We start from the raw sequence: 15,243 nt of genomic DNA, 5'->3' as shown, positions 1-15,243 counted from the left end.
GTCCCTCTTTTTTCACACATCATTCACTCCCCCCTTATATACATAACTCCACCCCCTGTAGTCCCACCTCCCGCCCTGCTATAGGCAGATGAGCTCCAGCACTACCAGTGACAGGCAGGTGACGTCATCGCAGCCGTCACAGTATCCTACCTATTTCATATATTCTCTGGCATATTCAGTTCTTCCCAAAACCTCTGGTTTATGAATGGTTGCTTCCATATCCCTGGTATGAATTATTGCTTCCATATCCATGATTCAAAATGCCAAGAAATGGCCTGACATGGCCTTGCATTATAATGCCTACCTTGCCAGCAGGAAAAAAGGATGCCAAAATTTATATAACAAGGGCAGGCCTGAATGTTGACAGTACCAATATCAGCAGTCAGGATGGTCTATAGGATCCCCCTTGTGCTCACTATTCTTTACAAAAAGACACCAGACAAGGGTGCCTAGAGTGGTCTTAATTGACTAGATAGGCAGGATATAAAAAAATATAAATAAATAAATAAATAAATAAATAAATAAATAAATAAATAAATAAATAAATAAATAAATAAATAAATAAATAAATAAAAATGCAAGAACCTGGCTTTTTTTTAATCAGTTAACCATTACCCATGCAAGCTCAAAGCACACATTTTACACATCAGTCAGTGTCTTGTCTTAGCAATAGTTTCCATCCCACCTTTCCTCCAGTGAGCTCAAAATGGCATGCCTAATTCTGCCCCCCCTCCAACTTTTCTTCCCTACAACCTGGTGAGATAGTTCAGCATGAGAGAAAGTGACTGAGAATGACTTGCCACAATCCCCCCAACTGCACTGCCAAGCACCCCCTCTGTCACATCTGCCAAACAGGATATTCCATTCATTCCCCAGTGAGCTCAAAATGGCATGCCTAATTCTCCTATATGTTCTTTTCACCACAATCTTCAAGGTGCTGTATCTTCTAAATAACAAGACAGATAAAGTTAAAAATGAAGGAAAAAATCTTGTAGCAGGAATAATTTTCTTTTGAGGATTCAATGATTGACATTTGAAAAATAGCCATCAGAATAGCTGCCAGAAAAGTAGCTTAAGTAGAGACCGGTTGGGTGGAAGGGAATGGTTTTCAAAAACATAAATCAGATTTTTAAAAAATGCTTGCTCAGTTTATGAAAAGCAAGCCCCTACTGTCTATAATCACTTTGCCGGATATGCAGCTGATTCAAGAATCTGTTCAAAATTTGCAGCGTTTTGTGTTGACTTACTCCTGTCAGAAATGGTTTATGGAATGTTTATTTCAGTGGTCAAGCCATATCAGAGATACACTTCTATGCATCTCTAATTTCCAAAACTCTTCTTTTTGATGTTTACTGAATGTTGTGGGCTCAGGTTTGTTAGGTGATATGTTTGCATTTACCATTATTTTTCTTTCAGAGATCTTTTTGTTGTTTAGTTGTTTAGTCATGTCCGACTCTTCGTGATCCCATGGACCAGAGCATGCCAGGCCCTCCTGTCTTCTTCAGTGATCTTACCATCTCTATTAAGCTCACCAAACTGGAAATATACTTTGCCCCTTCTGTATCATCTCTTTTTTTTCTCCTGTGCTGCCCTTGTATGTCTGTGGGAAGATTATAAGCAGGACATGAGTATGCTATTGCTGGATTATGATGAACTACCAGTGTCTTTAGTATCCTTGGGTACTAAAATATTTCCTGAATAAGTCATTCAGCAACACTAATGAATCTAAGCCTTTCTTAACAAGACTATTTAAAAAAAAACATTTTTTTTAACTTAGGGGATGACCACACAAATGTGTCTCTTAGATTGATGTGAATTTCTCTGTACTTCATCCTGTCATTTAAATGTCTTCTATGGGTTACATGGAAATATTTAATTATCCCAGGAAAATATGTTTCAACTGCTTGCATGTCACACAGACCTGTTTAGATAGGGGGATATTCGTATTCGTAACCAAATGCGAATATCCCCTTCTCAGCAGGACGTAATGAGGGTCCGGCTCCCAAGACTGGTTCATCTACTCTTGCATCCTGGCACTGCAAAGGTCCCTCCCTTCCTGCCAATGGTGCCAGGGTCTCTGCTGTCTCCCTGCTTGTTTGGCCACTCAGTAGCCATGTGGGGAGACTTGTCCTCCCACCTCCTGGCCAGCTAAGCAGGGAAACAGTGTAGCTCCTGGCACCACTGGCAGGAAGAACAGGACCTTTGCAGTGCCAGGATTCATGAATGGATGGCCAGTCCCAGTGGCTGAACCCTCATTAGGTCCAGCTGGGATAGGAATATTCGCATTCATTCTCTGCCACCAACCTCTTACCCAACCCTTTTTTAAAAAGCAAGTGAAATAGCACTGAACTGACAAGACATGGTAAGCATTTGAGTAAGTTCTGTGTCATTTTAGTGCAGTACTGCTAAAGTAGAAGAAAAATATTTTAAAAAAATACAATTTACAAATTGCATTGCAATTGTAGTCCTTACTAATATGAGCAGAAGGAGTAGGATTCAGTCTCACACCATGCCTTGCTCTGTGAAGTCATCTGGGCATGCTGACAATGGCCCTAAAGGAACAATTCACAGAAGCCCAAAGCTAGGCAAAATAATGTGAATGGAAACATTACAACACCTTCCCACCACCACCATCCACAAGCCCTGTCTGCCGAATAAATTATACCATATACTCGTGCCAAAAGATCAGATCACTAAATATCATGTATTCAGAATAAAAACTGAAAAATTGAGTGAGAAGCAGGCACAAATGGCTAGATGAATGCCCTTCTAGTTTCTCCCATACAAACCTTTCTGAAAATGATGTACCTTCTTCACCTTTGAAACAAACCTACAAGTTAGGTAGTAGCTGGAAGTTAATGTTGCTAATGTTTTTTAAATTTGGTAAGCTCCAGAGTATTATGTAATCTTTTGGAAACAAAGCTAACAAAAAATTGATGAAATCATTAAAATATTTGTAACTCTCAGGACTATTTTTTTTTGGAGGGGGGAGAAAATACAATTACTACAGTAGCATTACCCACTTATACTCTTCCTAAAACTTCATACTATTAGACATTACTAAATTAATAAGTAATAATTATAGAAATAGCCCATTCTTTCTGAAGTGCATAATACTGTTGTAGTTGGGAGAGTACCAGATTGTACCACATTATTATGATAAACTGATGACCACTTAATAATGAAGAATGTTCAGAGCGTGCTGTGAGAGAAAAGGTCACCTTGGCAGTGATAGTAAGCATTTTTCCTTTGTTGGAACATATACTTACATTACTCTGACATTTATACACTACTATAAGGTAAGTAATTCCAAACAGCTATGCTTCCTTAACTTACTCTGCTTTTACTTTGATGGTTGGAGTTTGTGGTTTATGGAGTGCTGCTCAAAACCAGGAAGGGAATGCTCTTTTGTGAAATGAATTTAAAATGGTGCTTAAATTCTGTTTTTCCTGGTGTCTAATTAGCCGTTCAGTGGGAAATATGGTAGTGTTAAGGTTCATGCTCTTTGAATGCTTCTGTCGGCTTCTTTCTTTTTTTCGGTATTTTAATATCTGTGACATTTAATCTCCAAAAACATTTAGTTTTTTATTAAGTAAAGGTTATTTGTTTATTGAATGAATTCATTGCTTTTTCACGTAGAACTTGTCAATCCAAAATAACAGTAAAAGTCAAGAAAGGGTCTGTTGGCACCTTGAAGCCTTAGCAGATTTATACTGGAATAAGCTTTCTTGGGCTAGGGTCCTCTTCATCAAGTGAAGATTCTCATTAAGTACCTTTACAGTTGTTACAGTTCCAAGTTGGAATTGACCCCAAACCCACACAGTACCTGGTTGTGTTCTGAAAGCTATGTCTGTAACTAGGTATGCTGCAACTGGTGCCCGGTTCTACCCAAGCATCACCTGTAATGAATTCAGCAGCATCTCTTGGGATGATAACCTGTTTCTTGGGCAAAGTGGAAAAATGTTGCCTATTCTAGACCCATAGTGCTCCTTCTGTTCAAAACACAACACTGTTACCATGTTGAGCTAATCAATATTGGCTACTGCCAATTCTGTAATGCCCATTCCTGCGCTTTTCAGTCAACTGCAGTTGTTTGTGCGTGGCAGTAACGGAACGAAATCCTCATGAATAAGAGACCATATACAGTAATGTTCAGTCTCCAAACTCTTATATCCTATAGCAGTGGTTCTTAGCCTTATCTGTACCACAGCAGACTTTAATTCTCTTTTGTTACCGTAGACCACCAAGATATAACTCAAGATTTCAAACCCTAAAGTGCATCAGATATTTATTTAAAGTTTCCCATGAAGGAAATTTGGAGAGAAGGGACAAATAAGTTTATCTGTTAATGCACACACTCCTATTACAATATTTTTATTGGAATTATTCCAACAACAACAACAACAAAAACAGCAGCAGCAGCAGCAGCAGCAGCAGCAGCAGCAACAACAACAACAACAACAACAACAACAACAACAACAATAATAATAATAAGAATAAGAATAATAAGAATAAGAAGAAGAAGAAGAAGAAGAAGAAGAAGAAGAAGAAGAAGAAGAAGAAGAAGACGAAGAAGACGACGACGACGACGACGACGACGACGACGACAAAAAACAAACCTTAAGAATGCAAAAAAACGAAAAACAAACCTTAACATGGCCTGGATAGACTACAAAAAGGCATTTGTTTCATTGTGATATTTCAGATGAAGCAGGAAAAATCAATCATCTCTTATAAATGGATGACCTAAAACTATATCTAAAAAGTTCCACAGAGATAGATTCACTGCTAAACACAGTGCAAATATTTAATGAATATATTTAAATAAAATTTGGAATTGATAAATGTGTAGCTCTATCTATACACCATGGCAAAATCCAAAAACTAGATGGAATAGAGTTAAAAAAAATGCAGTATTATAAAACCACTCTCAAGTGATGAAAATTATAAACACCTTGCAATACTAGAATCAGATAACATTCTTCACACATACAATAATTTAAAGAACTGACAGAAATGGAATATATTGAAAGACTGTGGAAAATCTTAAAATCAACATTAAATGGTGGAAATACAATCAAAGCCATAATCACATGGGCATTTCCAGTGATTAGATACCCAACTGGAATAATAGATTGGACTCAAAATGAATTAGAAGAATTGAATTGGAAAACACAGAAACTAATGAACATGTATCATGGACTACATCTAAAAAGTGATGTGAACAAATTATATTTACCATGAAAAATTGGAGGCTGTGGATTACTGCAAATACTTTACAAGGACAAGGAAAAACTGCTTCATACTAATTATTGTGTGTAGATATGAAGGCATAAATGTTGAAACTGAGGCTGTCCTACTTTGGGCACATCATTGTCTCTGGAAAAGCCAATAATGATGGAAAAGGTTGAAGGCAGCAGTAAAAAACAAAGTCCACAATTGAGATGAATTGAGTCTGTAAAGAAATCCACAGTGAAATTCTAATAAGAACTCTGAGGTATAATACTCTGAGGTATAATAGTGTCTTTTCTACATCTCTGCACCAATTTCTCTGTGTCTCTGTGTATTGATTTTGAGATACAAGCATGAACATTTTTAAGTGAAATGTACTGTAGGGATTTTGTAGCATAAATAGGCAGTCATGCAAGCAATTTTACACATGGAGCCAGCCTTCTGTTGTGCTCTCTGATGTCTTCCAGATCGGATGATTTGACTTTGTAGTGTAGATACATGTTAAATGAATACGTTATACCCCCCTATCTAGTATGGCTTGTTTCTGTTTAGGAAAGGAGGATGATTCAAGACCCAGTAGTGTTGAAGGTGTCCCAGAAGATTAATCTGGCTCCTTTTCTAAAACTGCTGCAGAGTATTTTGTAAAATCATCCTTTTTCTGATGCCCTTTTCAGTTGGGTGGAGAATTTATTATATGTTTTTGATTTATTGTGACTGGTGTGATTCATTTTCATTTTTATGATTTTGATTCCTTTATTGATTATAGATTAATGACGGTTGCTAGCCATCTTCAGGGTCTGTGTTATTTATATTTTAAGAAACAAATAGTTGTTCATAGCTTGCATTAAAACTGTGTTGAAGGAACCATCTGGATCAACAGTTGTCTACCAATGTAACATTTCTCACTGAACAATTGTTTCTCATGTCTTCGAAGGCTGTAGGAGACTATGAATAAGTCCAGATGTTTAGTGAGTAAAAATAAAAGTTGAATATCCTTTTTGGCATGCAAAAGCCTCCTTTGAATTACAGCTAAAAGGCGTAACTCTTGGTTTCCATTTATTTCATCCAGAAAAGTGGGTTCAATACAAACAACATAAAGTCTATGAATTAAAGCTTATACCACAGATATGGTAGGCACTGAGTACTCATTATGAAGTTGAATCAGCTGAGATAATAAATGCTTCTATGAGGTAAAATGCTGCAAAAATATTCTGCAGAATTTCCAATTATGTATAAAACACCTGCTGATTGCTTTTCAGCACTAGAGTTTTGATGATGTGGGTAGCTGTACAGCTTAGTGAAATGGGGCACCTGGCTTGCAATTGTTTTCCCCACTGTGTCTTGTAGGAGAAAAGCCAGCCTCTATGGCCCCAGGGCACCCCTAGAAATCTGTTTGTTTGTTTATATGCTGCTTTTTCCCCCATAGGTCGCTCACAAGAGATAAAACTATAAAACAACCACAGTTCTAAAATATTATATAAATATCATATTAAAAAGAGTTAAACCTATGTTAAGATTTAAAACAAAGATTAAAAACAATTTTACAACATGTTAAAAAGGGGAATGGGAAACACTTTTAAGTACTGTAGATTTAGGAAGCACTGGAATGGATTGTTATAATCAGATATGACTGCATGGCATGCAATTATGATTACTATATGTAGGTGTAAGTGTGTTAAATATTATCACAATAATTATTATATTTTCTTTCAAAGTTTTATGTCTGTGTGTGTGTGTGTGTGTGTGTGTGTGTGTGAGAGAGAGAGAGAGAGCGAGCGAGCATGTGTGTATTTAAAGAATATCTGGAAGTTAAGAATCAAGCTGGTTGGGATAATGGGCATAATCAGAACTGTGATTGGGTTCTTTGTCTATGATAGGCTTTCTTTCAGCGGGAAAAACAGATGGAGAGGAAGATAACGGTACAAACAGGGGTTCTTTATTCTTTTTAACTGCAGTAGCATCAACGTAGAAAGGGTCCAAACAACTTAACTCAGGCAATAACTTGTAACTTTTAATGTTTGCCACATTCACATTTATTTATGTATTTATTTATTTTATTTGTGCCCCGCCTATCTGGTCATTGTGACCACTCTAGGCAGCATCTAGACAAATAAAAATACAAAAAACATACATATATATCTAAATAAATAAACAAACAAACAAACAAACAAACAAACAAAGCAACAGACACTAAGCAATAGACAATAAACATTATTTACCACCTTCATTCCCTCTTCATCCCATGTGGACTTTGATCGGTTTTGCTCCACATTGGGAAACTCAAGGAGGCACATATCATCCCACAACAGGGATGTTTCATGTAGTTCCCCTCCAGATATGGTAGGTAGCTGGTGGTACCAATATAGGTTACCTTCTTTCCTCTGTCTTGTGAACACGGTACCGCTACCATGCTCCATCCTGTTTTTAGCTTTGCTTTATCCTTCTCGGGGGGTCTGGTACGAAGCTTCCCCCAGTCCTGAGATTAGGGAACTCCTGTAGTAATTCAACCAATCTGTACCTTTGTAATTCTTTCTCCTCTGTCTCTGTGTTCTTGTCCTCCCTTTCCACTCCATGTTGTTGTTCCCCTCTCTTTCCTTCCTCCTCCTCTTTTATAGTCTCATCCCATCTCATTAAATCTAACTCCTCCCCTTTTCTTGCTTGCCTTCCTTCAGCCAAGAATATCTCCACAGCCCTATTCCTCCCCGTTTCTCCCTCTTCTATCCTAATCAATTCTCCTACGGCACAACCATTTATTATATCTTGTCTGCTCCCCTCAGAGGATAGCACACTACACTGATCTCCTTCACAAGAACAGAGCTTGGGGAAATTGTTTGAGTGGGCTCCCAGAGGCTCCTAAGGCCCCACTCAACATTTTGCTCAGGGAATTCTGGGAGCAGAATTCCAGAGCAGTGACTTTCCCAGGCTCTGAATGACAACATCAGGGTATCTGCTCAATTATTTCCAGCCAGCCACCTGAGGCCATGGCTGTTGTTGGAAGGTCTCCTGACTGGAAGAGGAGAAAGTAGACAGACTTTGTAGTTAACACTTATGGTGGGCAACTGCTGACTTTCTGGGAAGAAAAGCAGAGTCAAAGCCAAGCTGATGACCTCCCTTCTTCAGGCAGTGGATCCCAGCATTTAATTTTTAATTTAATATTTAATATTCATTCTGCCATCTTAGTCTACATTTTCACCTTCCTATCTACAGCTGAAAAGCTCAAGTACTTCAGTTTATTTCGACAGGTTTCTGCCAGCCCCTTCATAAGAGCTTTATTATATGGCATTCCCCTTCTCTCCACTCCTATTCAATTCATGAAATATGTATTATTGAAGCATTTCATGGCCGGGATCTGATGGTTGTTGCAGGTTTTTCAGGCTGTTTGGCTGTGTTCTGGAGGTTTTTGTTCCTAACGTTTTGCCAGTTTTTCTGCCAGCCACTCCCGCCAAACAGCCCAAAAAACTTACAACAACCATCATGAAATATGGTTTGAACTAGATATATGAATGACACTCATCTCACACAATCATACAGTTATTCCTTCTCCCTCAGTTATATCTGTCAGGAATGAATCTCCCTAAGGAGCATAGATGCTTCGGTCAGGGAATTCCTCAGCCACAAATCTACCACCTTTACTCTGCGGCAATTCCTCAACCTCCAGCAGTGCATAGCCTTTGTGTCTAGAATAAGCCTGACCTTAAAAGAACACTTTACTTTTACCCAGTACTTTTCAAGTACAGAGACATGGGCTTTGTAGTTCCTGAAAACTCACAACAGCTCAGTTAATCAGGACTTCTCTGGTAGCTAGTCAATGACCGTTACCACTCCTCTGGATTTAACCAAACCTTGCTGATTTGAGAGCCCATCCTTGTTGAAGACTTTTATGATTAATTTTTTATTAAGAAAATATATAGTTTCATAGAAACAGTTTGTTTTTGCTCAAGCATAGCATAAAGAACATGTTCAAACACAGTTAAATACAACAACTAATTCCCATTAAAATTAACAAGCACTAAACTAGGCTAAGGTGGGCTAATCCCACCTCCTTCTTTCCCTTACTTACATGCTGTTTCTCCTCCAAGCCACATACTCAAACCATCAATCCATCATCTTGGATCTTGAATAGAACAAGAAGTTCACAAGAGGTTCACAAGACTCTCTCCCACATAACCCATCATCCGTTTTCTACATTACTCAGACTTCCTTCTTCTTGACCATAAACCAATCAACTCAAAGAGGCATAATTGTCTGTTCCACCCATAATTCTCATGAAGATGCAGGTGGTTTATCTCCATTCCAATTAGAAAATAATTTGTTGGGTCTGTGCTCTCTGCGCCTCCTGTCGTCCTCTTATCAGGATTCATGCTGTGCCAGGCTGGCTGTAAATTAAGAAAAACAACCTCTCTGCCTTTCTCACATACCCATGTTTTCCTTTCACTTTTAAAACCTAACAGACTCCATTTTATCTCTGCTCTATTGACTACAAATCCCATTCTCCTTTAATCTCTGACTACAAGTCCCATTCTCCTTCAATCTCATAACAATATCTTCTGACCCCAAGACACTAGGTGGCGTGAGATTCAGTGGGGCTGCCTTGCACAAGTGAAATCACCTCTCAGATCACCCAAGACAAGTTATGGGGTTTTAAATGGTCTCTTTCTTGTCTTTCCACAAAATGTATGTGCTGATGGGTATTTACTATTTATATAGGTAATGCCAAAATACATAAAAATGATATTGTTGGGTATTTACAGTAGTACAAAAGCAATCACTACGTTGAGGAAAATAATTTCTTTTATCAATAAATATGTTGCAGCATTTTGAACAGTGGAGGTCATGACAAAGGGCTGATCTAACTCTCAAGTGTCCCTAACCTCCTGTGTGTAACAGCAGATTCAATGATGGTTCAAAGACATGGGTAAATTGAGTGGAACTAATTTTCTACAAGGTTGGTTGCAAGGCTACATTCTGACAGTTTATGGTCACTGAGATGGAAACTGGAATCTTTAGAATATAACATTGTATTTCCCTCTCTCTTTAGCGTCTTGTTGAAGCTGCAGAAGAGGCTCACCTGAAACATGAATTTGATGCTGATTTACAGGTAGGAAAATATATCTGATATGTTAAGGTCAAAGGTTTGGGGAGATGTTCTGTCTCATGTACAGAAGAGAGGCCACAGAAGCCGCTTTCCTTGTATGGAAGCCTCATCTTTGTTTCTGGGATGTAACCAAGCAGTGTACAGTACTCCTAAAAAATAAGCTACCACACTAAGGGCTGTTACAGAACAGCAAATTGTCAACATTCAGCTATTTTTTCAGAGTATATATTTCTGTGGTTTATGATGAGATCTAGCAGATGGTGTCTCTTCACCATTTTTATTGACATTTTTTACTTTGGTCAAAAGTTCAGACACCAAAACTAGAGGTCTGTGTTTAGTTGCAGCACATTAAGCAAGAAATTGACCTTCAGGGGATATGATTAAAACCTACAGAACTGAACATGTCCAGAAATTCATGTTCAAATACACAAGCTGCAGACTAAATGTAAAGTCTAGGTCAGGACAGTAATTTATTTTTTTTAAAGGGAATGTTCTTATATCTACTTACAGTCTTGAGAGACTATGGTAACGTGCTCTGAACAGAGCACTTGGAACAGCGTTTAGTGTGGCTGAGAAGGCCAACTCGAGAGTGACTATTCCTTCCACACTGAAATACTTACATATAAATGGTACTAATTAACAGTACTAATTAACTGAGTCATGCTAGAGCACTGGTTCTTAACCTTGGGTTACTCAGGACTTTGGGACTGCAACTCCCAGAAGCCTTCACCACCAGCTGTCCTGACTGGGGTTTCTGGGAGTTGCAGTTCAAAAGCATCCGAGTAACAAAGGTTAAGAACCACTGTGCTAGAGGTCTGAGGGACATCTATATCCACCTGTCAACTTAAGAAGGCTGCACCTGCTTCTGATCCCCCGCCTAGTTACAAAAATAATTTTCTTTTGAATTTTTTTTAGGCTAAAAAAGCTCCCTCGTATTCTCTTGTGTTGGTTGTTTTTAATCACATTTTGCCCATGAATGTGGGGACTCAAGTATGTGAGAGGGCTTTAAATCATGGCAAAATGGCTTCCCATATCTCCAGAGGGACCAATGACATTATTTGGGTCAGTTTTAAAAAAGAGATATGTGAGGAAGCTTGGGATGTGGTGGTGATTTAAAATGTTGCATTTAGGACCCTGGGAGGGATACATGGCCCACAAGCCAACGTTTGTCCATTTCTGAGCTACACAAAACCACAGTTAAATCAGGGTCCTGTCTGACTGTGTGAAAATGGATTCAGAAGAAATAATAGTTCTACTTTTCTGTGAAGCTTTACCACGGCTTTAGTTATTTATTTAAAAATGCAAGAATATTGGTTAAAAGTACTGCAGCAGAGATTGTCAAATTTTAGTATTCAAAGAGAACTGGTTTTACAAGGAAGTTAGAGATTGCATAGAATGCGAGTAAAACAGAGTAGTAAAATACTTTTATATTTCTTAAATTTATTTTTTAGTGTTATCAGTGTTGAAATCAATCAAGGACAGAGATTTGATTATGAAAATTTACCATATTTGCTTTTTCAAATCTTATGTCCAATATATGTGTCTCTTCACCACAAGTCATCCCACATTTCTTAAATCCTTGGGCTTGCAGAAATGTTCATACAGTGAACACTTTGAGGCTGAATCCATTTATGGCGACAGCATTAACCGCACAGCCTAATCTCTGACAGCATCTTTGCTGTTTATTATTGCACGGTCCATTAAAACTAATCAATTGTTAATCTTGGTTTCAGTGACCCCTCTATAATCCTTGAAGGGGGGGGGAACTGTTGTGTTCTTTTTTAAAAAAAAAAAAAGCACAACAATGAAACTTGTAATACTATCTGATTGATGACTAAGGACCAGGTTGAGAACAGATTTTTAAGTGTGGGAGAAGAGGACGTGGCTCATCCGGTAATTTTATTTTACTGGTTTCAATAATCAGGGAAGGCAGTATTGATAGCACTTTTTTCCCCCTACATTAGTAGCCTGGGAGCAATTTCATATTGTTTAGCACATGTCCATGTATTTTCCAAACTACATGGGCCTCAGAATAGTTTCCGAAGAAATCCTTAAAGCAGAGTTAAAACATCAATATCAATAAAAAGGCTACAACACAAAAAATAAAAGTTCCAGATTGATCTAGCAGCAAGTTAAAAAGGAAGGAAGGAAGGAAGGAAGGAAGGAAGGAAGGAAGGAAGGAAGGAAGGAAGGAAGGAAGGAAGGAAGGAAGGAAGGAAGAACACAAATAAGTCAGTCAGTTTCCTTCAAAGTATCTCTGAAACAAAGGCCAGCATCCTGTTTGTGCTGGCATTAAATTACACTGGTGTAAGTGGATTGTGTCATAAAGTTGTCCATCCCTGGTTTCACACTTCTGTCTTGGCTGCTGTGCACCTACCAAAGATGCAATCTCAAGTTACATATGTGGAGGTGTGCAACAGGATTTTGGACATATCTATTTCATTTATTTATTTAAAAATATTTTTACCCCACCTTTTTCGCCTGGCACAATGAAACAATGTAGCACTATGCCATTTACCAACAATCCAGTTTTTAAAAGAATTGTGAGGGGAATTGTGAGCTGAAACATGGCCCTCTGTATCCCCTTCTTTGCGTGCATAAAAACCCAACATTAATACCCACTTACAAGCAAATGGAAGCAGATTGCTTCTCACTAGCTGATGGCTATTGCAAAAGAGAAGGCACAAGGCGGGGAGCAAGAAGGGAAGCGGCACATTGTGGCCGGTGTGACCAAAACGGAGCATCTGAACACTGACATGTGGTTTACTAGATCGCGAGTCCTGGAGCTGTAAGATTATTTTCCATATGAATGGAAGGTGTGATATAATGAAGACCCAACATCTCAACAGTTTCCAAAGCCAGCAGGATTAGACCATTCTGTGTTGCTATTGTACCCACTGATTAGACCACTGTAATGCGCTTTACGTGGGGCTGCCTTTGAGGCTGTTGCGGAAACTACAGGTGGTGCAGAATGCGGCGGCCAGACTTCTTAGTGGTGCGAAAAAATACCAACACATTTCGCCCACTCTGGCCGCACTGCATTGGCTGCCCATCCGTTTCCGCATTGACTTCAAAGTGTTGATGCTTACTTATAAAGCCCTAAACGGCTTAGGGCCTCGTTACTTGGCAGAGCGCCTACTTCCACCAAGTTCTACCCGTGTCACTCGCACGAGTCAGGAGGTGAGGCTGAGGAGCCTAACGCCGAGGGAGGCCCGGAAAGAAAAGACAAGAAATAGGGCCTTCTCGGCGGTGGCTCCTCGCCTCTGGAATAACCTTCCCCCTGACATTCGCGCGGCTCCCTCACTGGGTACCTTCAAAAAACAACTAAAAACATTGATGTATCGGCAGGCCTTCCCCTTTGTCAGTTCCTGATTTCCCTTTTTCTACTCCCTAGTTCTCTCCTAATCTATTGTAACTTTTCTTTTGTAAAATTGTTTTTAATTCATATTGTTGTTGCTTTGTGGTTGTAAGCCGCCTAGAGTAATCTTAATTGATTAGATAGGCGGGATAGAAATCAAATAAATAAATAAATAAATAAATAAATACCCATACCCTTAGATTTTGGCCTGAAGTCTAAAAGAACAGGATGCTGTTGACCTAACAATATGAGTCCCCTTTTCTACAACTGTTGGGCTGCGTCTCTTTCTGTAGTCACACAGACTTTTCTGAAAATGCTGCCAAGCTGGGAACATGCAAAGTTGTTTTTTAACTTGCAAAATCATTAAGATCTATGTGCGGGGATGGGATCCACACACGTTTCCAGCCTAAGGTTTCAGTATTTTCTGAAGTTCTCTTATAACGGCATGTTGTCCTAAAGTCACATGGAGGTTTGAGGAAGGGCTGAGTATGAAGAACTCTCATCTGCTATGGATTTACTGCTGTGAGTTCATGTATGCAAGAGCTTAAACACATTTAAAAAGCTTTCAAAGACCTGGCCACTTCCTGATTTCTAAATAAATCCCCATCCCATCTCACAAAAGCACTTTGACATTATCCTCTGCCAAGCCCTTTTAGAAGCCTGCTTGGTTCACCTCTGTGAGAACAAAATGTGAATAAGATGGTTGCCCTACCTTTCTCCATGCCAGCCATCATGGCCTTGCATGGGTAGAACTCGGGGTAAGTCTTTTGTGGCTTAAATGGCCCAGAACATAAAAATAGTTGTCATAAATGCATTTCTAAGCTGAAATGTTCTAGTATGTTCAGGTGTTTGTGTGTGTGTGTGTGTGTGTGTGTGTGTGTGTGTGTGTGTGTGTGTGTGTGTGTGTGTGTGTGTGTGTGTGTGTGTGTGTGTGTGTGTGTTCAAGAAAGAGAGAAAGAGAACAGAACACTTATTAGAACACAGTGGTTCTTTCTTACCGTGTGACATGCACATATATGCTTACTCAATATTGCAGGTTTCCTTTTTCTGCATGACTGTTAGGAAGAATTCAGGTTAGATACATATATAATCATGGTTAGAGGGGACCCATGGAATTGATGGGGATCCAAGTTAGTCCTGATTAAATAAGTCTCACTGATTTCATTGGACCTATTTTAAACATGGCAGAGTCTGGTTAAAAGTTTAGAAATATATTTTAAGACAAATGAGCAGGACAAAATGCTGTAGCCAACCATAATGAAGCAACAGTAGGAAGATGTTCTGCAACATAGGTGCCTCAGATGACTAAGAACATCATCCTACTCCTGTTTAGTTACAGATGGCTTCAATGTGTCAATATTGATTTGCTTTAAAAGCAACTTTGCAATCCAATCTTTGTTCAGTGAAATCTCAAACAAGGGGACCTCTCTCAGTGCCAAACTACTGTAATCATATTATCTGATACAGAAACTGGTTGTCCATTTCAGTTTTCTGTTCACTGCAGTGGATGATTTCTGAACGGTGCTATGTGATATTGACCAAGCAGATAAAAGTATAG

At 38.9% G+C, this 15,243-nt stretch overlaps 1 protein-coding gene across 5 annotated transcripts in view; it reads left to right on the top strand.

Annotated features, from left to right (window-relative positions):
* CACNA2D3 (calcium voltage-gated channel auxiliary subunit alpha2delta 3) overlaps nt 1-15,243 on the top strand; it is a 648,666-nt gene that overhangs the window by 215,309 nt on the left and 418,114 nt on the right. For all 5 annotated transcript variants that reach the window (XM_072989633.2, XM_072989631.2, XM_072989630.2 and 2 more), the window contains exon 4: nt 10,271-10,330. In XM_072989633.2, coding sequence (XP_072845734.2) covers nt 10,271-10,330 — 60 coding nt within the window. The remainder of the gene's footprint in view (nt 1-10,270; nt 10,331-15,243) is intronic.

The sequence above is a fragment of the Pogona vitticeps genome, chromosome 2 (assembly GCF_051106095.1).
Source record: "Pogona vitticeps strain Pit_001003342236 chromosome 2, PviZW2.1, whole genome shotgun sequence".
Taxonomy (NCBI): domain Eukaryota; kingdom Metazoa; phylum Chordata; class Lepidosauria; order Squamata; family Agamidae; genus Pogona; species Pogona vitticeps.
Note: the sequence above shows the minus strand (reverse complement) of the source record. Positions and strands in the feature narration are given on the sequence as shown.